At 43.0% G+C, this 24,356-nt stretch overlaps 1 protein-coding gene across 3 annotated transcripts in view; it reads left to right on the forward strand.

The window, feature by feature from the left end:
* Positions 1-24,356, forward strand: part of CHCHD6 (coiled-coil-helix-coiled-coil-helix domain containing 6) — a 123,099-nt gene that overhangs the window by 48,728 nt on the left and 50,015 nt on the right. For all 3 annotated transcript variants that reach the window (XM_068163802.1, XM_068163801.1, XM_068163803.1), the window contains one exon: positions 15,333-15,403. In XM_068163802.1, coding sequence (XP_068019903.1) covers positions 15,333-15,403 — 71 coding nt within the window. The remainder of the gene's footprint in view (positions 1-15,332; positions 15,404-24,356) is intronic.

Below are 24,356 nucleotides of genomic sequence, written 5' to 3' on the forward strand. Positions count from 1 at the left end.
CTCGAGGATCATTGAGTCCAACCTATCAACACAGACCCCATGATTAGGCTATGGCACCAAGTGCCACGTCCAATCCCCTCTTGAATGCCTCCAGGGACGGCGACTCAACCACCTCCCTGGCAGCACGTTCCAATGACGAATGACTCGCTCGGTGAAGAACTTCCTCCTCACCTCGAGTCTAAACCTCCCCTGGCGCAGCTTGAGACTGTGTCCCCTTGTTCTGGTGCTGGTTGCCTGGGAGAAGAGACCAACCCCCTCCTGGCTACAACCACCTTTCAGGTAGTTGTAGAGGGAAATGAGGTCACCCCTGAGCCTCCTCGTCTCCAGGCTAAGCAGCCCCAGCTCCCTCAGCCTCTCCTCACAGGGCTGTGCTCAAGGCCTCTCCCCAGCCTTGTTGCCCTTCTCTGGACACCTTCAAGTGTCTCAATGTCCTTCTTAAACTGAGGGGCCCAGAACTGGACACAGGACTCAAGGTGTGGCCTAACCTATGCAGAGCACAGGGCACAATGACTTCCCTGCTCCTGCTGGCCACGTTATTCCTAATGCAGGCCAGGATGCCATTGGCCCTCTTGGCCACCTGGGCACACTGCTGGCTCATGTTTAGGTGGCTGTCGATCAGCACACCCAGGTCCCTCTCTGTCTGGCAGCTCTCAGCCACTCCGACCCCAGCCTGTAGCTCTGCATGGGATTGCCGTAGCCAAAGTGCAGCACTCGGCACTTGGACTTGTTAAATGCCATCCCATTGGACTCTGCCCATCTGTCCAGTCTGTTGAGGTCCCTCTGCAGAGCCTTTCTACCCTCTAACTGACTAACATCTGCCCCTAACTTTGTGTCATCTGCAAACTTGCTGATGACTGACTCAACCCCTTCATCCATATCATCAAGATCATCAGCAGTCTGGGGGGAAAAAAAATCCTTCTGAAAAAATCTGTTCATATTGGGTCTTCATGATCAATTTAAAGCAGGTTCTGTGGGGCTGAACAGACTAATGCCACCTGGCAGAGGTGGCAGGGGATTTCTATTGAAGGGGACAAGGAATCTCTGAGTTGGGATCCCAGGCTATGTCTGTATACAGCAGATCCAGAAACCACTCACTTACCTTTGAAACGGCGAGCCATGTTGAGGTGTTATCTTCAGCCTAACCTTCTGCCCTCTCAGTGGGAGTTAAAGATTCAGTGCCCTTTCCAAAGGAGTTGACATGTCTTGGCAGGTGTCACTGACACCATTTACTTTCACAATAAAGTGGCCTGTAACATCTTAGGGCTGCGTGTGAGCTATTGCTGTGCGTGTAAGGGCTGCTTTGTTTGCCTCCAGTCACTCTCTTGCCAACCACTAGCTTACTGCTTTAGCCAGTGCTGTGGGCTACTTTGAGGAAGAAAAGCTAGTGTGAAACCAAGTCTCAAAAAATGTTTTCCTTTCAGAAGTATTTCTTGTCCCTGCCTTTGCAATTGAGCCTTACAATATTCTTTACAATATCTGTCTTTTTTTTCCTTACCTAATTTGTTCAGTTCTCATCCCCTGTTGCAAACCCATCCTCCTACAAACCCAGCAGTGCTTTCTGTGAACCTACAACAGCTGTAATCCAAAAAAGCAGTTTGCCTTTCAGGCCAGTGGAGCACTGTAACAAAGCACCCAGTTCATCAAACTGTGTTGATTTAATCTTCTGAACACATGAAGAATAATCCCCAGTATAGGTTTTTTTAAATGGACTGATAAGATCTGTCCTAATCGTCCAGATCACTTCCCAGTTGCTCAGGCTGTCTGCCCAAGGCTCTGTGGACACTGCCTTGTAGGTGGTAGTGGCTCTAGCAGTGTCTCTCAGGATGCAGCCTTTGATATGTAGAGAACTGAAGATTTTGTCCTGTGTGCACATTAAATTTCTGTATGGGAACAAAATGAAAGAAGAACTAACCTGAAACTGTCATCTGAACTTGTTCTGAACTCATGCTCTTCCTCTTTTCAGTTATTCACAGACATTAAATGTCATGCTGGGGGATGAGTGGGGAATACAGCACCCATAATTTCTTCTTTCCACTGGTATCTGTTAGGGCTGACCAGCATCTAGAGGAGGCTCTGTCTTCCTAATCCTTCTCCCTGTCTGCTGGGAGCGTTTGATTTGTTGTTGCTGTGGGCCAGCTCCCAAACTGACTTCCAGTAGCCTGTGCTTAATTCAGCCATTTAATGGCTGTTTTGCTGAAAGCTTGTAAAGTTTAGTTGTTAATATACCTCAGTACACCAGCTTTTAGAGATCAGAAAAATTGATTGGTAATTTGATGAACTCAAAGAACATCTATAATAGAGTAAATAAAATGTGTTAGATGTCAGCACTGCCTGTCTGCCTGCTCTGCAGTGTGTATGTTCTCTCTTCAATATGTGTTGACTGATGTACAGTACATTACATCAAATTACAACCAGCCTCTATGCAAACAGCAACTAAGTGTTTGTTTCCTCTTTAGGCTGGACAATTAGTGTAGAGATGCATTTGCAGTCTGTGTGTTGAAGGGTGAGCTGCCAGAGCCTTACAGTCATTTTGTTTCCCTGGCATTTAGAGTACCTTTGCAGAGAGAGAGAGAGAGAGAGAGAATGATGCTTATGGGTTGCTTCATCTTGGAGGAATCCATCCTCAGGCTTGACTTGTGAAATAAATGTGGCAATGTGTGGTTTGAACTTAGTGTCTTAACACTGAATTTAGCAGCTGAATTTAGATAACAATCTGGTATCTGGTCTCATCAGTGTATCACTATGAAGACTTGTTAAAGGCAGAACAAAAAGACCTTGAATGTGATCTTGTCTCTTTGTTAGAACTCAATCAAAGAGTATTTATCAAGTCTAGTTCAAAAAGAGCAAAACAAGGGGTGCTTTTGTCTTACTTTTGAGAGCTTTCCCCATTACTGAATTTCTCATATGCTCCCTCTATATTTCCCTTCATTTCTTTCATTTTCTTATTGCCTAACAGTTTTAATTGTTGTTTCCTTCCCCTTTCTGCTGTTCACATGCTTGTTTATAAGCAGGATGGTATTTGAATATGTAGCACTGTTTCTATCAATGGGAAACTCTGTTACCAGTACAACCAGTGCTACTTTTTGAATGGCAGGGTTGCCTGCACAGGCATACACGTGTGTGCACACACGGGGTGCCTCTCACCTCTTTCTGCTGGGCTGTGGTTGTACCTTCGCACCAACTACATTATCCTGCTGCAGTACGTACCAGGGCTGTCTCTTATTTCTGTGTAATTTGCCAACCAGTGTACAATTAATTTTTTGGCCCTGTTATTGCAGTATTGGCTATTTTATGAGACTGTAGAGAGTTAGCACAGTGAATTGATTAAATATGTTCCAGACCGTAGGCTGGAGTCTGCGTGTCTGCTGGGATTTGGATGATTGAAGCTTGTGCTTCTCTTGGGATATTCCAGATTTAGACTTAAGTCTTGTAAATTGTTTCAGGTAGACAAGACTTCCCTGTGTGTGTGGAATCTGCTTGCAAAAGAGCCTGACTTTGGGGAATCTGAGATTTCTGTTTCAGCCTGGAGCAGTCCTTCCATGTGTGGCAGGAAGAAAGTCATCACCGCTGTGACTTAAAAATAAAGCCAAGGCCTGGGATCATTTTGAAAAGGTCCTGAAAATTATGACTCTGCCCTTACAGAATACACTATCATCATGCTAGTGGAAAATGTGGCTGATAATTACTCTGTAAATTGGGCAGGCTCCACAGAACATCTCAAATTTGTGATAAATAAAGTAGTCCAGAGATCAGACTTTAAAAAGAGACTGCTCCATATTTACACCCGCTCTACCTTCTGAAGTGAATGTGTTTAGTAGTTTACTGTGGGTGTGTTAAATACATGTTTCATGACAGCCTAAGGCCACTTCTCTGAAGGTTTTTCCCCATCTGCCAGTCATTTTAAAGAAACATAAATAAAAAAGCTACTCCAATTTCTTGAACATATAATGCACGTTCCCAGGAGACCAGAGTGACTCAGAAGGAGCTTGTAAATAACATGTTTTAATGTTCTTAAATATATGTGCACCATCAGGCTCACCATGAGGTCTTGAGCCACTGGAAATGGTATTTGCTTTGTCTGCCACAGAACCTTGTGATCCCAGGGTGATGAGTGATGAGGGTTTTGTTTGCCCTTTTTTGGGGGGGGGGGGTGGGTGGGTGGGGGATGGAGGGGGTTAGCTGTTGGTTCTGTATTCTGCTGTACCAAGGCTGATCCCAATTGCAGTTCACCATTACACATTGTGACTGCAATGAGAATTAGCTGACTTACCCATTCACAGTCCAGGCCCAATGTGAATGTTTTGGGTTTTAATAACAATGCTAAACATACATCTCATATGTACTAGAACTGTCTAGGAGTTGAACCCTGACAAATGTGGAGAGTTTTACCCTGATAGGTATTCACCAGTGGAGTAGCCCCATGAGATAAAAGATGCTGCTCTGAGCAGAGGGCAGGGACAGCGAGGAATGGCTGGAGAGCCAGAAAAGGTCGAGAGGCCACTTAATTTGTGCCAGACTCCAAGAACCCACAGACAAGAGAGAGGTGGGAGAAGGAGATGCTGGACCTGAGCGAAAACTCTAAGCTTCTGATTAGAGAAGATTTGTAATACTGAGGTTGTTTTACAAGAAGAGCTAGCTTTTCTTTTCCTTCTCAATTATTGCTTTTCAGGTGTTTTAATAAGAAAAAAACCTCTTCATTCCTTCTCCTTCCTTCTCCCTCCCCATTCTTCTGAACGGAAGCCAAATTTTTGCTTATGTAATTTCAAGCTGCAAGGTTGCTTTGAGCTTGCAGGGCTGGATCAATTGAGGAGTGCCTAGATTTATATTTCTTTCCCCCCTAGAGATGTCTGATGATGTATTGGATGGTGTGTAGAAATCATTTAATTTGCCCTGACGTGCAGTAAGCCTTGAACTGACTGGACTGTGGCTCTTGAAACGGAGAGGACAACTCACATGGGCGTGTAAAAATGCTGTGTTGTGTGCTCCCTTGGTTATGTACATGTTTTTTTTTTTAACCTTCTTTATGTGTAGTAGTTATGTATGCTGCAGAATTTCCTTTGACTCTTTAGGGAACAAAGTGCAGATGATGTGATCTTTCACCTTTAGGTCATTTGTTAAGAGAGAGCTTCCGGTAGCAGCAGCAGAAAGCCACTACTTCCAGATGGCTAATCACTCATTCGTGTGGCACTGAGATCATTTTCCCTCCTCTCAGAGGCTGGAGTTTCTTGCAGGAAGAACAAAAAAAAATAGATATAACTGTGTCCTAGCTGTCAATTTCTATGATGGGCAAAGAGCATCCCAGTGAGGAACGCAAGAGTTAGTCCTTGCTGGCTGAAAATAGGGCAGTTCCCTAGCAAAAGTATCATTCTGTCCCCTCTTTGTGTTCCTGCTGCCTGATTTTTGAGGCCAAGCTGCCCTCACTTGAAAGGCTAGGATATGGGTTTGGTCTTGTCTGATAGACATAGGTGAAAAACTGATACTGTTTTCATGAGCCTATCATTGTGTGATTCTGTGAGAGCTTATCAGCTAGAGCAATACACCCCCAATCGTTACAGTGCTTACACCAAAATATTTCTTTGAGAGTTTTAAACCTGCTTTTATTTCTTCCTGATTTACCCCCAATGTCAAGATCTGGTGTTGCTCACATGTAGTGCTCCTTACTGTTAGAGACAGTGGTTAGAGATTAAATTCTGAGTGTGGATTTAGCTTGCATCTACGCGTGTGTGCTGCAACATACGTGGGACATTCTTCCATTTAAGGTTCTGAGGTGCATTGCAAGGCTTTATGATTTAATGTTAACCAAACTTTCTGGTTTAATGTTAATAAAGAATTATTTCTATTATTCTGTAGTGGTCTGAAAGTGAGAAATGTTCCATTTCCTTGGACTGGATTCTGAAATGCAAGTAAAATACTAAGCCAGTGGTCACCCAAAGCTATTGCAGACAGTGGGTGACATCATGCACCAGGTTTGTGACGGTCATTGACCGGAAGGAGCGGTCTCTACTGGAGAATGAAGCATTTGTGTGCCTGCCTCTTCTTTCTGTGGGTGTTTAATTTTCATGTGAATATTTATGTCTCAAAAGCCCTGCTGTGAAAATGCTTCTCTCCACCTGACTGGTGGTCTGTGGTCCTTCTGGGCTGGTCTTTGGGGACTTCGCAAGCTCTTTGCGGGCTACAGAAATGTCTCTTCAATGCCTTGTCCTGCTCAGAGGAGGCAAAACTGCTCTGTTAAAAGCCCTGTGAAAGAGAAGATCACTAAAAGCAGAGAGAGTGAGACTTTCAAATGATGGAAAGGAAATTGCTTACAAATTTTCTGATTTCTTTCTTATCCCTGTTGCCATCCTGTGTCCTTCTTGGCTTCTTTATCTTAGGATAAACATCATATTTATTTTCCATTTGCTGTGTGGAGAATTTCAATCAATTTTGAATAGCAAAATAAATATAAAAAGATGCTAGTGTGCTTCTCGCTGGCATCACTGATGCCTTGCAGGGAGAACTGGAGGTTATGTGACAGCAGTATTGCAAAGGCTAGGCCAAAGGAATTTGTGCTAATCCATTTTCTTTCGTGTTATCAGTGTTTTAGTTTATATTTAACTTTCCTTTTTAAGTAATAATCAATACTTCTCAGTAGAAATACCCTCATGACTCTTTCTTTTATGTCAGCTGTAAAATAGATATACCATTGCTTTATAATGTTTGTCCAAATATCACTAATAGAGGAATGACATCAAGTTATCTGGGGAAAACTACTTTTGAGCTGTGGAGCTGGGAACCTTTTCCAGGTATTAACTGAGGTTTCCAGTTCACTGGAAGATAAGTGAACGCTGTCCATGTTTAAAAAGTGAGACTTCAATGCTTAAGGTTAGTATTTTCTGTAATAGCTTTTGTTACTTCACTTTTTGGTTGTCTGGGTATGGTAAATTTCTTGAGATGTGCTGATTACCCATAACTTGAGCTGGAAGTTTTGAATAATGAGCTCTGGAGCACCTCCAGGCAGAGCAGCGAGCCAGCAGACACTTGTGCAAGTGTGGATTTGTCCGTGTCATTAGCTGTGTACAGTGACCTGTGAAGTCCTAGCAGTCTTTTTGGCTGTAATCACTAAACCAGCCTCTCCTACAGGATCAAATGGGAGAGGAAGCTGCAAGCATAGTGAGAGAACCCTGATGGAAAATACAAATGTCTCCAGAAAATGCTCTGGGAGTAAAAAGAAAAAGCACGGTGGCAAAACAAATTGCTGCTGATATAATTTTTCTTCCTCTCCTAAGTTTACCTCTAGTATGGCAGTTTTCCTCCCTTCAATAAATAAATGCAAAGATGAGAATTGCTGCCAAAAACTGTCACATTTCTGGAACTTTCAGCCCCTGATTATTCACATTAAGCCTCCCTCCCCCCCCCAGCACTACAGTATTCTGAATATGTACACCCACCATTCTGTCAGATCTGTGCAGTCTGTGTCTGGTTCATCTTCTGTGTCTTTGATGTGCTCCATAACGTAGGCAAAGAGAGGTCTGATAGTCTCTCTAAAAACCTGACAGTTTGTGTGACAATCTGTCCACGAATCCACAGGCTCCTTGTCAACCAAATGAGCCTTTGAATATCAGAGGTTTTTGGAACAGTGCTTGCAGCATTGCATATGACTAAGGGGAGAGTACAACAGGCTTCCTTGTAACCTGAGAGATGTCTGCATTTTCCTTAATCATTCTGGGGACATCTCATCATTGCTTGTTGGCTGGTTCTCAGCACCACACATGTCGGGGTTATTTAGCAAAGCTTGATTTACTGGAAACTGCACATGGAGAATGATTTGCAGTTGGGGGTAGAGGGAAAAACCCTGGGAGGGTGTGCAACTTGCAGGCTTTGGTATACTTTTCTTTTTTTTCCTTTTCCTGGGTGTGTTTTGTTTGTGGTTGCTTGTTTGGGGTGGGTTTTTTTGCATGTTTTGTTTATATTTTTTTTCTTATGTCACTCTCTTCAGTTCCCTTTACTGATGCAAGTGTGTGGATATAATGCATTTTCTTCAGTGTTCTCCAGTCCCCTTGCACATCCTGCTGCCTTGAGTCTGGGCTTCCTCTGGGAATCCAGTGGACTGCATTCCTTAGCTATCTGTTGTGGAAAAGGATGGGGTCATGAATGTAATTTAGGTTTTTTAGAATGGTGATGGGAGCTGTTAACTGGGCCAGCTGCTGCAGTTTATAAATGGGGCTTAAGGATATTCTCAGCAGGAGTAGCTGAGAGTTTTAGCTGCAGCATGCCCATCCAAGGTGGTGGGAGTTCTGTTGGAGGCTCTGTCAAATACCAGCTTTGGCATGATGGCATCAAACCTTAGCTATAATGTTCTTCCCTTCCCAAAATAAGCTCCTGTGATGGGCCTGACAGGAGAATGTACGTAGTATCCTTTTTAATGCATGACAAGTACTTGATGACTGCCTGTTTTCTTTTGGGTTGTTTTGTTGGTACTTTTATTTTTTCCCTCTAAAGTGCTGGTCAGCCTCCTAGTGAGGCCTTCAGCTGCTTACCGTGGCACTCCTGATATTCTGGCAGTTCCCTCTTTGCGTCTCCTCCCCCTCCCTTAGCACTGATTCTCTGCGTGCCTCTCTTGCACAATGCCCAGTTAGAAGCAGTGTCCTTGGATCTGGGAGTTCATCCTGACTGTGTCATGGGTCAGCTGGTAGGATCCACGTATCTTGGTGGGAGTAGTTGTGCAACTGCCTAGCCCAGGCTTAGCTGTGCCCTTAATGTCATGGCTGCTGTATTGCCTGTTTAGGTCAGCCAGGTGTCGGAGTTCTCTGAAGTAGATGCTGAGAACTCTTGATGTTTAATCAATGCCTGGGAAGCCTGTTTACCTGCACTTGTCAGGTATAATTGATTCAGGCATTTACTGTGAATTCCTAACCTAAGACTTCTCACTCCTATATTAAGCTTCCAGCTATGAGGAGAGCAGGGCAATGCTCTCCTACAAGAGTTTTGGTGTTAAACTGGGCCTTTCACGATGCTGTTGCTGTCCTTGTCAGAAAGCCTGGGTTGCCTGCTGGCATTTTATGGCCTTTTTCTTTGAAGGTACTTTTATTTTACAGCATTTGTCTTTAAAGAATTACTAATTTGTTATTTTCAGTCTTTCAGAACTGTGTGCTTTAAAACAACCTTGTATAAACACAGCCTTCAATTCTTTCTGGGTTTCTTTTGGTCCTTCCTCTTTTGATGGCTTCTGTAGTAAAAATTTCTTTGTTGTTGACTGTCTTTTTGATTTGAAGATAACATGAACCTTTTCTGAATGCTTACAGTGAGGCACTTGCAGCTCCTTGGAGAAGTTCCTAATACCATCCTCTGTGGGGTACATGTTTTAACTGGACTCTTCTCCCTGTACCTTCATAGACACAGTCTGACTCTGCCATACAATCACAGTCTGGGTCTGTAAACCCATTTTCACCCAAATCGAGTATCTCTATCTCTAGATGTGGGACCTGGTTCTGGAAGTTCTAGAATATGTAGCTTTGGTTCACTGTGTGCTTTAGGGGCTATAACATGACCTTTTTGTGCCTAGCTTGTCATCCACAGGATAAACCCAGCTGTGGTTCTTCTTCCCAGCTCTCCTTTTGAGGAGATTGGTATTTTGTGGGTTTATGTCTCTGAGAAGCTCTCCAGATATGCTACAGAATTAATATTTTGCTTTCAACTCAAGATAATATTGCAGTCATAAGAAGATCTGTTCAAACAGTTACATACTTCTGCCCATGACTAGTTTAAGTTTGCTGTGCTGTTACTGTGGACATTGCTCTTTTTTCTTTCTTCTCTGAATTTTAATCCAAATTTTATGATCTTACAGTTTGTTGCCAAAGGAAAGAATAGAACGACACAGATTCAATGCTCTCATTTCATTGTTGCCCTCAGTGGGAGGAGTGGATGAACCCACACATGAACAGCAAACAACTGAGCTGTGTTTAGAAGTTGGCTTTGGCTGAAAAAAACAACAACTTTTTTTCCATATCAGCAAGATGCTTGTAGTTGCATCTTTCCTCTATTACCTTTTGAGGGAAAAAAAAAAGCCCAAACCATTTAAATTTGCATAAAAGCATTTTAACCTCTGGCTTCTGTGCTCTCGTGATATGCTTGATATGCATGATTCTTTTTCTTGCCAAACCGTCTTCTATGTATATCTGTGCTTTTGCTTGATAGGAAGGAGAAACTGTGAATGAGCTTTTAGCTAAACATTAGCTGATACCAACAAAAAGTCTGAGCAGTAACTTGAAGACTGAGCTCAGGAAATGAAGAGATTGCCTCTTGCAGTGTGTCCTGAAATCCCAAACTTCCCGATTTGGACCAAGTCGATAGCAGTGACTGATTGTGGAGGTTGATTTTTAACAGCTCCAAACTGTCATCCAGTGAACAGATGAGTTCAGTTCCTCTGCCTGTGTACCTGTGGGAGGGGTGCAGTGAGATGGGGTAATTTTTCACATCTGTTAGGAGCCATTTGCATGAGCGGTGAGAATGAGCAACCTGATTTATAGTGCATGTGAACCAGCGACCCGGTGAGGGGTGGTGCCTGAGTGTATCTCTGCTTCCCTTAGGCAGTGCTGTGAGCAAAGGTGGTTCCTGAAGCCTGTGCTAACCAAAGGTTTTTTTCTCTAGCTTCCCGCTGCTCCTCATGGCAGCAGCTGTGTTGAGGGCACACGTGTGTTCCCCCTCCCTGGGAGCACGCAGGCAGGCAACAGTCGTGCTGCTTTATCAGGATGTATTAGGTTTTATTTTTGGCTTCAGAAGCAGCTGGAAGCAGGAATTCGAATGTCTCCCAGTTGGCATTTGATACGTGAGGAGTAACCTCTGCTTTCCTTTCCCCTTTCTCTCCCAAATTGACGGTGTTTTCTGCTCCCAGGGCACGCTGTGTAATTCCTCCTGCCGCGCAGCACCACCTCTTGTGCTCCTTTCAGCTCGGGCAGGGCTTGTGGCAAGAGGTTTGCTGGGAGCGGGCAAGCACAGCTGTTGGGAGAGGGGATCGAAGCAACATGTCTGTCAGGTGTGAGGCGGTTTGTACCATCTAATCCCTTGGCTGTTGCATGCAGCATTTGTCATGGCCTCACTGGCCTGCTCCATTTCATCAGAGGTATCACTAGCGTTCATCTAGGCTGGCAACATTTCAACAGCTGTTAATCCTCTTTGTATCTTTAAACGCTGTGACCACTGACAGGCTTCTGTACTCTGAGGTGTCAAAAAAATCTCCAGATAGGCTGTGGTGGTGGATGGGCTTTTTTGTTTAATCCAAATACCTTCTGATCTATTGACCCAGACTGAACCTGATGGAGAAATCTGTGACCCAGTGTCAGATTTTTTTTTTTTTCCCTCATCTGAGCTTGATGTGCACAAAGAATTTTGCCTAAAATCTGATTAATTTCTGGTTCCTCATGCTCGCCTCGCTTGATTTTCTGTTTTACATGTTAGCGCAAGCAGCGCGTGTTTCACTGGAGTTGTAAGGAATGTAGTTTAATGTCAATGTGAGAATGAGCTGGCAGGGTTTTCTCTTTATACTTCAATTACTTTCCCTCCTGAAATAACCCTGAGAACTCCATCTTCTGCTATATTGTTTCCTTACTTCCTCTGCTATATGTTGTGGAAAGGGCTGGGGCAGCGTAGCAAGGTGTAGTAGTGAGTGTTGGAGTTTCTCTACGTGTTTGCAGCCAAGGAGGAATGATGAATTAAGATTACTTCAAATTTAGCTCTGAATAGTAAAATGTACTCTCTTTGGGAAGGGAAATTTTTAGTGCAAAGATGTTATGGGAAGAGTGGGGAGCAAGAGTATAGCAGCAGATCTGTTGTAGGAGAGCAGCAGGGTAAATGAAAGTGGTTCTGTTGGTCTTTAGGCTCTGGTTATGTATTTTTATAACTTCTCAGTGTTTCTATTATTTGCTACGAACCATCATTTAATAGCAGGGAAAAATCTTTCAAACTAACATTTCTTTGTTTAGTTTGTTTGTCCTCTCTGGAGAGCTCTTTCTCCATATGACAAAGATCTGATGTTCTAAAGTTGCGTCGCCTAAGGCTCAGCTTTATTGAGAGAAGTGAAACATTTTAGGTGGTTCATTCATTCTTTCTGTGTGTCTTGTTATTTGAGCCCTTATAGTGTCCTTTGGTCATGTTTTTAAACTTATTTCTGCAACTAAAACTGCCAGGAGCTTTATTTAATAATAGTTGAGGTCTCATGCTCAATTTTTTTCTCTGTGAGCTGCTATTTTATCTCAAGCATCAAATATTGTAAATGTAAATTAAAAGCAGCATTGATGTCCTGTAATTTTGTGTTGAATGTTCTCTTTTACTCTGCAACTGAATATTGTTTTATGAAGGGAAAGGACTTCACTAAGGCTGTGCACCTCAGACCTTTGTTTCAAGTGCAAATACCACACCTTGATCTTTCTGAATAGCCATTGTGTGGGGGCAGTTCTGCTGAAGCCATGGGAAGTGCCTAGGTGGTTCCTGGCTTGGTTCCTCGTTTGCAGCCCTGTTACAAAGTCCTAGGATTTTTGTAGTCCATTGGTACATCCTCTGCCAGAGTGTGGTAGGGAAAGCACTGAAAACTAAGCAGATCTTGCATCTGAAGCTGTCCAGATGAGGATATTTGGAAAATTATTCTCTGTGCATACAAGCCCCAAATCAAAGAAGTGCCGTGGCTGTGTCGATGCCGAAAGGCCTGTCTGTTGCTCATTTAGCGTTTAGGACAAAAGTGAATTTGATTTTCCCAAGGTAGGAAAGGGCCCAGAGGCCAAGGAAAACCTGTTTAACAAGTCTGCTTGTTGAATGAACTCAGGTTTAAATGGCAAAACTCTGTTTTTCATACTTGGGGAAGCATTTAAAGATTCTGATTCATAGCGTTGGCAATAGTGCTTCACTGTTTCCTAGGGTTGTTGAAGGGGAGGGGAGAAGAAAGTGGCAGAGAGGTCTGATCCAAAGGCAGGAGGCCCAGCTGGATCACATGCAAATATGTTTCCTTTTCATTTTCACAACTCAGCTGCTTTCATCTGCAGGTTGCAGGTCTTCTGTGCCCCTCCTTGATCTCTGCATTGTGCCATGTGCCTTTTGGCTTCTTGGAGGCAAGATCTCCTTCTCTTTTCCCTCACTGAGTTTCTTGCCTTTCTGATGAGGTTCTCACTTGCCTGCTTTTATCAGTTTTTTATGATCCAGACCTATTTCATAGTGATTTCTTCCCCAACTCCTTTTTGCCCATGTTTGTAGCTGGTGGTGGTGAAGCTGAGGCTGATGATACTGCTGGGTAGTTGAACTCTCCCTAATAATCTAGGCAAGGTTGTGCCACAACCGCTTTAATCGACAGTGCAACCAGCAAATGACTCTGTTGGCTGTTTTTCTTTCCTTTGGGTGGGTTAAATGCCAACCTCATGCTGGGTCTCACGTACAACATATTTGTTCCTGTTTTCCTCTCCTGCTGCTGTTTCACTGCAGAGTGCTGCAGGCTAATAGTATCTGACGGGGCTACTTCCTCTTGCCTGAAAAATGTTTAATTCTACCACCTTGCTTTCTTTCTTCCCCAGTTTCTCTCATTTTGATCTTTCAAATCCAGTCCCTTTGAGAAATCAGACAGTATGAAATATGAAAATTGCTTGAGTAGTAATTGGAGAAATGATGAGACTTATGAAGCCCATGGAGATAAAGCTTACATCTACTTATTCACATTATTTAATTTTTAATGGTAAATTTAATTAATGAAGCCCAGGTCCTGTGGTTTCATGTGTGAATAAGTAACAGCAGGGAGCTGAAAGTCATGAGGTCTGTTTACAGGACAGAGGAAAACGCTCCATTAAAAGCTGAACTTTTGATTATGGGAAGGAGCAAAATGAGTTTAATAGCATAGAAATGTGACCATTATGTAACAAATAAGTAAAGAAAAAACATTAATGACAATTTGCTGGCAAAATGCATTTTTGAGTGGTTACTCTTCCATGATTTCTCAGTTTAAGTCTGTCCCCTAGGTCAAAGTCAGGAAAAGCAAAGTCTGGTCTGTGGGTTCTTTTTTTTTTTTGGTATGTGACATAAATTCAGGCACCAGAGATAAAATGCTTAAATATAGCACCTGGAAGCTTAGGCTCTGGAAACTTGTATAAGCCTTCCAATTAGCTGAGCTTCACACAACTTCAGTGATACAGGCAGCTGTTATCCCTCGCTTGCAGATGGGGAATGGTGACTTGCCCATGATTGCACAAGTGGCAGAACCGCTAATAGAACTTGAGTTATATCTGTCCTTTCCTTTTTCTAACCACGGAACAATGTGTGTCGCCTCATCATGTGCAGGACCACAGCTGCATCTATGGGAAAATAAATGGAGAAGGGCAAGAATAGTGTTCTATACAAAATGACCAAATCTGGGGAGAGATGAGATAGCAGCTAGAACCAGCCCTAAATGAATAGCTGTCCTCGCTTTCAGTGCCGTTTTGTCACTTTTTTGATTGATTATTGCATATTTTCTGCATGCGCCTTTTCAGACTAAGGCCCTTGCAGATGAGCTTGGAGTGAGGTAATTGCAGCTATTTCAGTATGAAGTCCAGAGGCTTTGCCTGAAGTAGCTTTTTCAGCAATTTAGTGACACAAAACCTTGCAGTGAAGTTACTGGTGGTGTGCAGCCATTCCCTTCTGCTGCTCGTGCTTGGGAGGCTTGTAGGTGCTGCTGAGAGCAAGAATTCATCCTCCATGTTCAGCAGCCTGGCAGTTGTGAACTAAAACTCTCTCTGTGGAAGCTTGGGAGAATTTAATGCAAACCTCTTAAGCCCTGCAGCAAGACACTCCAGACTGACAGGGCCTTAACTGATACCTGATACACCTCCCTGTGTTGTTAAAAGGCAAACAGGCTGCATAATTTTCTTTTAAAGAATAAGTAACATAAGTAGAAGCACTGAAATGTAAAATGGATTTTCCAGTGCTAGCAGCCAATTTTGATGCTTGCATGTCAGTAACTTACAAGATCCTTCACAGCAATTAAAGGCAAAAAAAAGAACAAAACATAACCTAACTCAAACTAAGTTGGTGCTGGAAACACCTCAGTTTAGTGGTTACATGGAATAATCAAAGCTGAGGGTTGGGTTTTAGTGACCTCCCCCCCCTCCCTTCTGAAGGGTGAAGTGCAGAATGGAGGACATGTCATGGCCTGATGAGTTTTGCTGAAAAGAAAATAAACTCTTAAGCATTTTATTTTTCATAGTTTTTTGTGTGTGCTCTTTGAACTGAATATGCTCTTTGTTGTTGGAAATCGTCATTAATTATAGAATATGACTTTGTGACGGGGTAAGATCTGAGGTGCCTTTAACTGTTAGAGCTGAGCATTATGTTCTCTGTTTCAGAATGCGGAGATCTACAAGCTGACGTCGGAGCAGTACCAGGAGGCAGCCACCAAGGCAGAGGAGTCAATAAAGTGAGGAGCCATTTTTGTGCTTTCTGTCAGTTCCAGCTGCATTCTGTAAAGCTCTGCGTGTAGCCTCTGGATATTCCCATAAATGGAGTGTGAAGTTACCTCCTGTCAGGTGTTTAGGGGGCTGATGAGCTAGCAACTTCTTTCTGTGCCCAGCTTGACAGAATTCAGTGTAAAGTTGCTAGATCTTGCAAGGGAGAACAAGGGAGAAGAAGAGAAGGACTTGGAAAATTGTCACTGAACAGGAATATTGCCTGGCAGTTTGAAAATGGCAATGGAACATGCTTAGCCTGTTCAAGCTTTGACCCAAGGTGTTTAACCTACACATTGCAGCACTGGGCAAGTGCACAGGGGTAGGAAGAATGGCATCACTTCTAAAGTTTGCATTGTCCAGGGAAGAAAAAGCTAAACAGTCTGAATCTTAGCCCTGTAAATTTCAATTAAAACAGAGTTGTAATTAACACAACTGCTTTCTTAGAATGGCTGCAATGATTTTTCTGGCCTTGTTTATGGCCCTTGGCACAATTAGTGTACCTTTAATGTGTGGTGTTCTTTTTCCCTTTACCATGAGTATATTTAGTGTCTAAACTCCATTTGGATTTGCCAGTAGTGTTATGTAGCTTATTGTTCCACATGCACTAACAGCTGTCCAAGAAAAAATATTTTCTATAATTCTTTAATATTAATGAGTCCAAAGCAATTACACTGTCAAGAGCAGTACTCTGATTTCAGTTGGGTAAACAGTTGGCCAATGTGCAGTAAACTGGAGTAGTGGCATATGTAGTCCAGTTGGGTCCAGTCCAGACTGTACGATATTTAATTGCATAAATAGATAATATGGTAGTGATGAATATGTTAGTGGGGGGTGCAGTATATTGTGCTGTCTGTACTCAAAATTATGTTTGGCTGCCAAAGCATCACATAACCTGTTGTGATTTCACATTTTTGTTTGGACAGTCAAGCAGTAAGTTGCTAAAGAAGCCAAACCAAGGCAGCTAACACATTGCGTGCATTTTCGTGCGGGTCTCCGTCGCAGAATTCTAAATTCTGGGGGTTTAAAAAAATATTTAAAAATTCATAGGACATAAAGTTCTGGCAGTCTTTGATCAGCTCAGCCTTTTCTCAGATTTGCTTCTGCAGATGTGCCATCACAGAGTGATAGGAGTTGGAAGGGACCCCTGGAGATCATCTAGTCCAACCTGCACCGCCAGCGCAGGTTCACCTAGAACAGGTTGCACAGCATGGCATCTGGGCAGGCTATGAGTGACAGACTCCAGAGACAGACTCCACCACCAATCTGAGCAGCCTTTTCCAGTGCTCCATGACCTCAAAGTAAAGAAGTTCCTCCTCATGTTTAGATGGAACTTCCTGTGTTCAAGTTTGTGCCCATTACCTCTTGTCCTGTCCCTGGGCCCTAATGAAAACAGACTGGCCTCATCCTTCTGTCACCTTTTAGGTATTTATAAGCATTGATAAGCTCTCCTCTCAGTTTCCACTCCCATTAGTCTCCAGGCTAAAAAGCCCCAAGCCTTTCAGTTTTTGGGAACACATGTAGCAATGATTTATCTTCATCAGTTGGTAGAGGAAGAGACTGGGACTTGGGATTATGTTCTCTTGCTATTACAGACTGTAACTAACCTATTTTTTATAGCAGTCTAAAGTCTGGTTCCAGTTTCATTTGGTATCCTGTGTTTCTTGTGGAGATGAAGACTGGTAATATAGCAAGCTTAGGAATGCAAACATTTCTCATAAAGTTTATTGGCTGAGGCCAGTGCAGATGCTAATGACTTCTTTCAAGATTCAGAACATGTATTTATAGTCTCTTAAGGGTTTATTCCCCTTTTCTGTGAGCCCTTATCATCTGCTAATCCCTGGCTTCTGCCCTTTGTACAGTGCTCTTTGATGGCTGTATGAACAAGAGCCATCATAAAGGGACAGATTCCTTAGGCTGCCTTCCTTGCAGCCATAGGAGACACCTACCCTAACGTGACACTGACTGAAAAGATAATATAGCTGGAGGGGTGCCTTGAGAAAGGACAAAGCTGAGGGCACAGTCTGGGATAATGCCCTTTGATAGTTGTGCATGTGGGAAGAGTCATTGTTTTGCCCCATCAGCCTGCAGTCTAGGGGTGTCTTACAGCAGCAGGCAGTGAGCCCTTTCAAGGTTGCTACCCTGGTGTATATCACACCCTAGGAACACTCTCAAAGAGTACATGTGTCTTGAATAAGGCTGGGACAGGGTCAAGGAAACTTCCTTCTTACATTGGTATTCATGCTTAATTGATAGGAGTTGAAGTCTGTTGTGAGAGCTTCTTGTCAGCCATTGTAGATTCAAGTTGTTCTGCAGGCAGTTTATGGTAATAAATGATAAGACCCTGTGACTTCAGTGGAAAGAATAGTTTGCTCATCCTGTTTTGCACTTTCTTATTAGATATACAAGCACAGTAAGTGCTAAGATAGGTAAGAATGATTTATGCAGATCTATTAGCTTGGTTGGCAGGAATAAACTGACACTCCAGCAAAATTACATGAACTGGAATACTGCCAAAGTATGAATAAAGCCCTGGTCTGCCTGCTTCCTATGCTGAACTATGACAGCTCCTGTAACAAAAGGAAACCAGGAGTGGCACTTTCCCCATCTGCAGAAGAGAGTGTGTCTCCTTCCCATAGTGTCTCTTCTCTAGTTTATATCAGCTCTGCTTCACTGTACTCTTTGACCTCTTCCTGGCAGTTGAGCCTCGAGACCAATCTACCCTGTGTTTATTGTCTTCTGCCATTGTGTATCAGCGTAGTTGATGGATAAAGAAGGGAATAAAGCAGGAGCTCTTTCCACAGTGAGTACTCTGCTTTTTGGAGGCCATGTTGAAGCAAAGATACAAATATCTGAAACAAACCCACATTTTTATTTCTTGTAACTTACTGACTTCTGTAATTTCCTTATCAGCACCTACAACTGTACGAGTGGTGAAGTGTTCCATGGACTATTTCCTCTCCTTAGTGATTATCAGGTGTTGCAAGACTTTGGAATGCTGTACAAGCTTTCCACCAGTGACCCTTCACAGCATGCCTGTGAGTTAGGCAGGTAAACCTTCCTGTCTCCCTTTGTATAGAAACAGAAGTGGAGTACTTATTGCTGAGCTTCATATTAAATCACTGACAGTCATTAGCTCTTGGTTTCTACTTCAAGGTAGGATGCTAGGCTTGATGCTTGCATGGCCTGACTTGTACAGTAGACTTTGTTCCTCATCTCTTCACTTAAACCCAGCCTGCTCACGTCTCCATGTTCCTCCTACTGCAGTGTCTCCTTCTTTGTTCTGGGCTCTGTCCAACCTGTTTCTCCCAGAAAAAAGATCCTAGCAACAAGAAACCACTGAGCGCAGCTTTCAGCACCTTAAGCAACTTGCCCTTGTTGCTTACATGCTGTGGTGAATTGGACAGTTGCCACAGACATATTGTCTAGATGTTGTTATAATTGGTGCATTATGATTTTTCTCTTTTGTTAACCAACAAAATTAAAGTCTGGGGACCTACAACTTTTTCCCCCCTTTTTCTTCCCTGTTTAGCAAATTGTGCACATCAGTAACCACCCACAAAGGAAGCGGCGTGTAAATAAAAAGCCAGCGCTCCCCGCCCTTCCCTTCGTTCCACATCCTTTTCTCAGTGTTCATAGAGCCATGACTCAGACTGGGTTTAGAGAAGACAACTTGCTAATCCCCTCCCCGCTACAGAGAATAAAATGGCATTTCATTCCAAGCTCTATTAATGCTCTCGCTCTGGGGATAAAGCAGCACTCCCAAAAGGCAGTGGCCACATTTTTTTTCTGTTACGTTGTCTTTGTCTTCTTTTGAGTGTTACATTTAGATTAGCTTCTGAGGATTAAATGTTATTACAGTCTCTGAATCTGTTAAGGGGAAGAGGGGGGAAAAAAAAAAACCCAACCCAACAGTAAAGAGGTTATGGCTTAGTGCAGGCACTCTAGATTTATCCTCAAAATGCTGGTTGGGTTTTTTTTTGTGTGGTTTGTTTGTTAGAAATAAGATTTATTTTCTTTTTGTGAGGGTTGCCTTATGGTTTTCTTTTTTGTAGTTGTTAAATTTGGATGCAAGGATTGGCATGGGGGTGTGTGACTGTCTAAAAGGTAAAGCTGCAGGAGTGGGGTGAAGGGATTAGGAAGCTGTTAAAAGATAAAATTGTTCTGAGGCTGGGTTCTCAGCCTGAGAACTCCTTACAGTTTGCAGAAGTGTTTCTGAAGCTGCTTACTGTGGCTGTGTTGCTGTGCATGTTGTGCATAGAGGACTGCTTATGCTTTGGGCTGTTATCAAACAATGGTATCTTATCCTGGTAGAGATCAACCTTGAATCCAAAGCAGCTTTCCAGTGGAGAAACTGCTGAAGAGATTTACTCCATATAGGACTTAGTATCCAAGGGTTCCTTTTAATGGTCCTAAGATCTTTACACTTAATGGACATGAGTATTTAAGGTGATTACATTAGAGAAACTGGCACATAATAAGTATCCTCCTGGGCTGAATGTGGAGCAGAGATCCACACTGATGTGGTGGGGTAGGGGAAAAAGGTTCATAGATGGTCTTTCTGCTGGGAACAGGAAACTTATGACTTCCTGTCAGTACTCATGGAAATGAAGGTTTTATTGAATTGCACAGAATTTTATAAGGCTGATGGCCCATCCAAATGGCAACACTAACTGGAACCTGCAGGAATTACCTTTTCTTTTTTCCTCCACCCCCACCCTCCTTGTTTGTGTAGATCTGGAAAGTTCTTAAGGTGGTTATGGGATATTAATTTTGAAATCTCCTGTGAGGCTTCAGGTGTTTCAACAGAGGGCTGTGCCCAGAAGTCAATCTCTGAAACAGTTACTATGTGGACAGTTGTGAAGCCCAAGGAGAAGGGTAAAGACATCATAATTTGCAAACAAAATTGCTTTGGGATTTCTCCTAGCATTAGATTAAATGAATGATTAATTCAGTGTTGAAATGAAGAGCTTCTGCAATATGGATTTAAGAGTGTTCAAGAGTAAAAGACTGATTACCACTGGGAGGTCATCCCCAGCCTTATCTCAACACAGGGCTTTTGTGACCCGCAATGATGACACCTTCACAAAAATCAGTTAGACTCCATCCCAGCCCTGTTCTTCCCTCGGTCCTTGGTTTGTGTTAGTTGCTTCTACTTCTGTCTGTGCTGAGTCTGCTTCACGTAATCTTTAAATAAAGGGATGAGTTATTAGTCAAAGCTTTGCTGTCTCAGATTTATGAAGTTGCTCTTGGTAGGAAACTGGAATATTGCTGTAGGAGAATTTCCCCAAAATTACTTCAAAAGAGAGTAAAAGAGTAGATGGCCCAGTTTTGACTTGGTGTCACTTTACATGGAGTTTTACTGAAGGAAAAGCTTTCTGATCATTTTCAGTTCTGCTTCACAGAGGTTTTCACTCGTTTACATTGGCATGTAAACATTTTTGTTATGAACTCTGGAAGACCCCTTGTTAAGCAACTTTTTCTACCAGTGCATTGATTTTTGAGGCAAGGTTTGTTCCCCTACTTCTTTAGTAATGTGATATGTGATAATAACAGACAAATATATGCAATGGGTTTGTGTAAATGTTCCAGCTGGGCCAGGGTATTCTTTTTTGAACTGAATTTTAAATCTTTAAAATGCATCACTGTGTAAACTTCATCCAAGCTGTTAAATCTTTTCCCAGTTCAGTTCTTGGGGATCACCAAGATGCTGGTTCTATGTGCTGCCCAGGGAGGTGGTGGAGGCACACACCCTGGAGGTGTTCAAAAAGGGATTGGACGTGGCACTTGGTGCCATGGTTTAGTAGTCATGAGGTCTTGGGTGACAGGATGGACTTGATGATCTTTGAGGTCTTTCCCAACCTTATTGATTCTCTGATTCTAAATAAGACTTTCCTTTTGCCCAGTTAATAAAATGATTTTGTAATCTAATGTTCACGGCACTGTCTTTCCCCTCAGGCGTGGTGAGGGATGACGAATACATCAGTCGAAAGAACCCAGATTGCAGGTTTGTTAGTGCTGAAAAACTGGTGTAAAATATGAACATATCTTTCCAAAATGGCAAGGGCATTCCTTCAAAGGTGCATTGGTAGAACTTGGGAATGTGTAAAATAAGACTTGAACAGGAATGACTGGAATAGCAAAGGAAGAGGTGCCAAAGACTCCGTGTAGTCTATTAGGGATGTTTCTGTTGCTATCGATTTTTACATGGAAAGCACTCGTATTCTGTACTAATGTTGTCATTATAAAACTCTTAGATCAGGGTTTGTTGGCAGGCCAAATCCAGATTGTTTTCAAAAGCGTGGATATTTGTGCAGCTGTTAAAACAAACCTCAGAAATACTTATTGTGCATCAGAGCACGTGAAATCTTTCAGTCCAAAGCTCTTTATCATGGAGAATGCAGTGGAAACAGAAGCAGATCTCTGCCCTCAGATTGGGAGTTCCATGTTCCACTGTGTACCATGGTGGAAGCAAGGTTTCTCCAGGTTCCACAGCATTTTATATTATATGTAATCACAGGTCCACACCAGTGTTGAGACCTTATTGTGCCTTTGGTCACCCCCTCCCCTTAGTTGAGCTGGGAAAGGCACCGTGAGTATTAATGTGCCCAGGTGGCCAAGAAGGCCAATGGCATCCTGGCCTGTATCAGGAACAGTGTGGCCAGCAGGAGCAGGGAAGTCATTCTGCCCCTGTACACAGCACTGGTTAGGCCACACCTTGAGTCCTGTGTCCAGTTCTGGGCTCCTCAGTTTAGGAAAGATGTTGAGATGCTGGAAGGTGTCCAGAGAAGGGCAACAAAGCTGGGGAGGGGTTTGGAGCACAGGCCCCGTGAGGAGAGGCTGAGGGAGCTGGGATTGCTTAGCCTGGAGAAGAGTAGGCTCAGGGGAGACCTTATTTTTCTCTACAACTACCTGAAGGGAGGTTGTAGCCAGGAGGGGGTTGGTCTCTTCTCCCAGGCAACCTGTGATAGAACAAGAGGACAAAGTCTCAAGCTGTGCCACGGGAGGTTTAGACTGCATGTTTGGAAGAAGTTCTTCACAGAAAGAGATATTGGCCATTGGAATGGGCTGCCAGGGAGGTGGTGGAGTTGCCATCACTGGAAGTGTTTAGGAAGAGATTTGATGGGGTGCTTGGTTGCATGGTTTAGTTGATTAGATAGTGTTGGATAATAGGTTGGACTTGATGATCTCAAAGGTCTTTTCCAACCTGGTTAATTCTATTCTATTCTAATTAATGACCCAGCTCAGCTTATTCCTGTGGTGGCTTTCTGCCTCTCATATTCCAGTGTGTGTGGTGCATAGTGTGCTGGTGGTAGTGGCATGGGGGTTATTTGTAGAGGATTGAGGTTAAAGTTGTCTGGGGAAGCTTTCCAAAAAGAGTGGTGAATTGAGGATGTCAGAAGCAATAATGCCCGAGAAACTACTTGTTACCAGTGAATTAATGACTTGTTTGCTAATTAGCAGCCTAAGGCAAAGTTGAGGTAACACTCCTAACAATCTGGTCATTAATTCAGTAGCAAATTATTTCAAGGGCAGTGTTGCTATTTTGAACACTAATTGTGTTCCTGATTCTGGATTATATGTGCTGTGCAAAATGTCTTTACTTACTGTTGAGTGAGAGTCTTCTCCTGGAGTGATGGAGGGCTGAAAGGAGAGGCCAAAGGCTGGTACTAGTGGGGGAAATCTAAGGAGAGAAATAGTTTATTCTGTAGGCCAGAACTTCTGTATCTCCTCCTCCTGAGGAGGTAAACTGTGGCAGGATGACTGTGGACAATTTCCATCATGCTGATCCATCTGTACAGAGGAACTTGGTGGTGTTAGGTGCTGTTGAATGATGAGAGATTGAGGTCCTTTCCTCAATTAGAAGTTAAAAATCATCTCTATCACACCAGGCTTAGAAGTCTTAATTTATTTTAGTATTTATTTATTTTCATTGGTTTTAATAATTCATGAAGCTACTCTGCTAAAATAGGTTTCTAGGCTGTGGAGTCCCATTAGTTTTTGGAGTCTCAAGGTCAAATGGTACTCCACCCCACAATAAGAGTACTTTGCTGGGGTTGGTTCTTTCTTCCTATCCTTTCCTTGTCCTGGAAGTGTCTCTTGCCTGCCTGTCTGGGACATGCACATAGCACACCAACCACAGTCAGAATGAATTTGGCCCATAAAAGTGGTGTTTGGAAGACAGGAGCATTTACTTGTTCGGGGAATATTGTTTCTTCAGAGAGAACTTCTCAACACAGTGCTTCCTAACATGAAGGAGCAGCCTTGGGTAGCCAGGGGTCCCACTGACTCACATAAGACTCTTCATGTGCTCTTCTCCATACTTAAAACAATGTTATATAAATTACTTTCTGCAAGGGATTTTTATTTCCAGTTCTCTGAGGACTTCTTGAACACATGATAGTTCCTTTAAAACAAGAGAAAAAAACCCCAAACCACCAAACAATCCCAATTCCCCACGTCCCCCAAACAGACTTCAAGACTTTGAGTGTTCTTTGAAAGCACCACTGTTGTTGTCCTTTGGGGCATGAGTCAGTACTCAGCAAGTTGCACAGGATGGTTATAGAGGGGCACTGTGGTTTAGATTAGAGTATGGGCAGAAACAAGGGGAGTTTTTGAATATGATATTTAGCTTCCTATCCCACCTGAACTTTGCCAGCAGCTTCATTCTCCTTGCAAATTTTTGTTTCTGCTTCAGCAGGATGTGCCACACTGTCACTGCAGAATTTACTGATGGACTCATGTTTTCATTTGTCACCAGCAGCCCCTTATGTAGTCTGGTGTAAAGTGTAGAGACCTAGCGCAATGCCTAGTGGCATTTCAGAGAAGCAGCTTCTTCCAAAGCCCTTCCCTTAGCAGTCTGACATTGTTGCAAGATCATCCCACATGGGGTTGCTTAGCCTGGAGAAGAGGCACAGGGGAGAC

Source organism: Melanerpes formicivorus, unplaced genomic scaffold (genome assembly GCF_026170545.1).
Source record: "Melanerpes formicivorus ecotype bairdi unplaced genomic scaffold, bMelFor1.0.p_v2 SCAF_74, whole genome shotgun sequence".
NCBI lineage: Eukaryota > Metazoa > Chordata > Aves > Piciformes > Picidae > Melanerpes > Melanerpes formicivorus.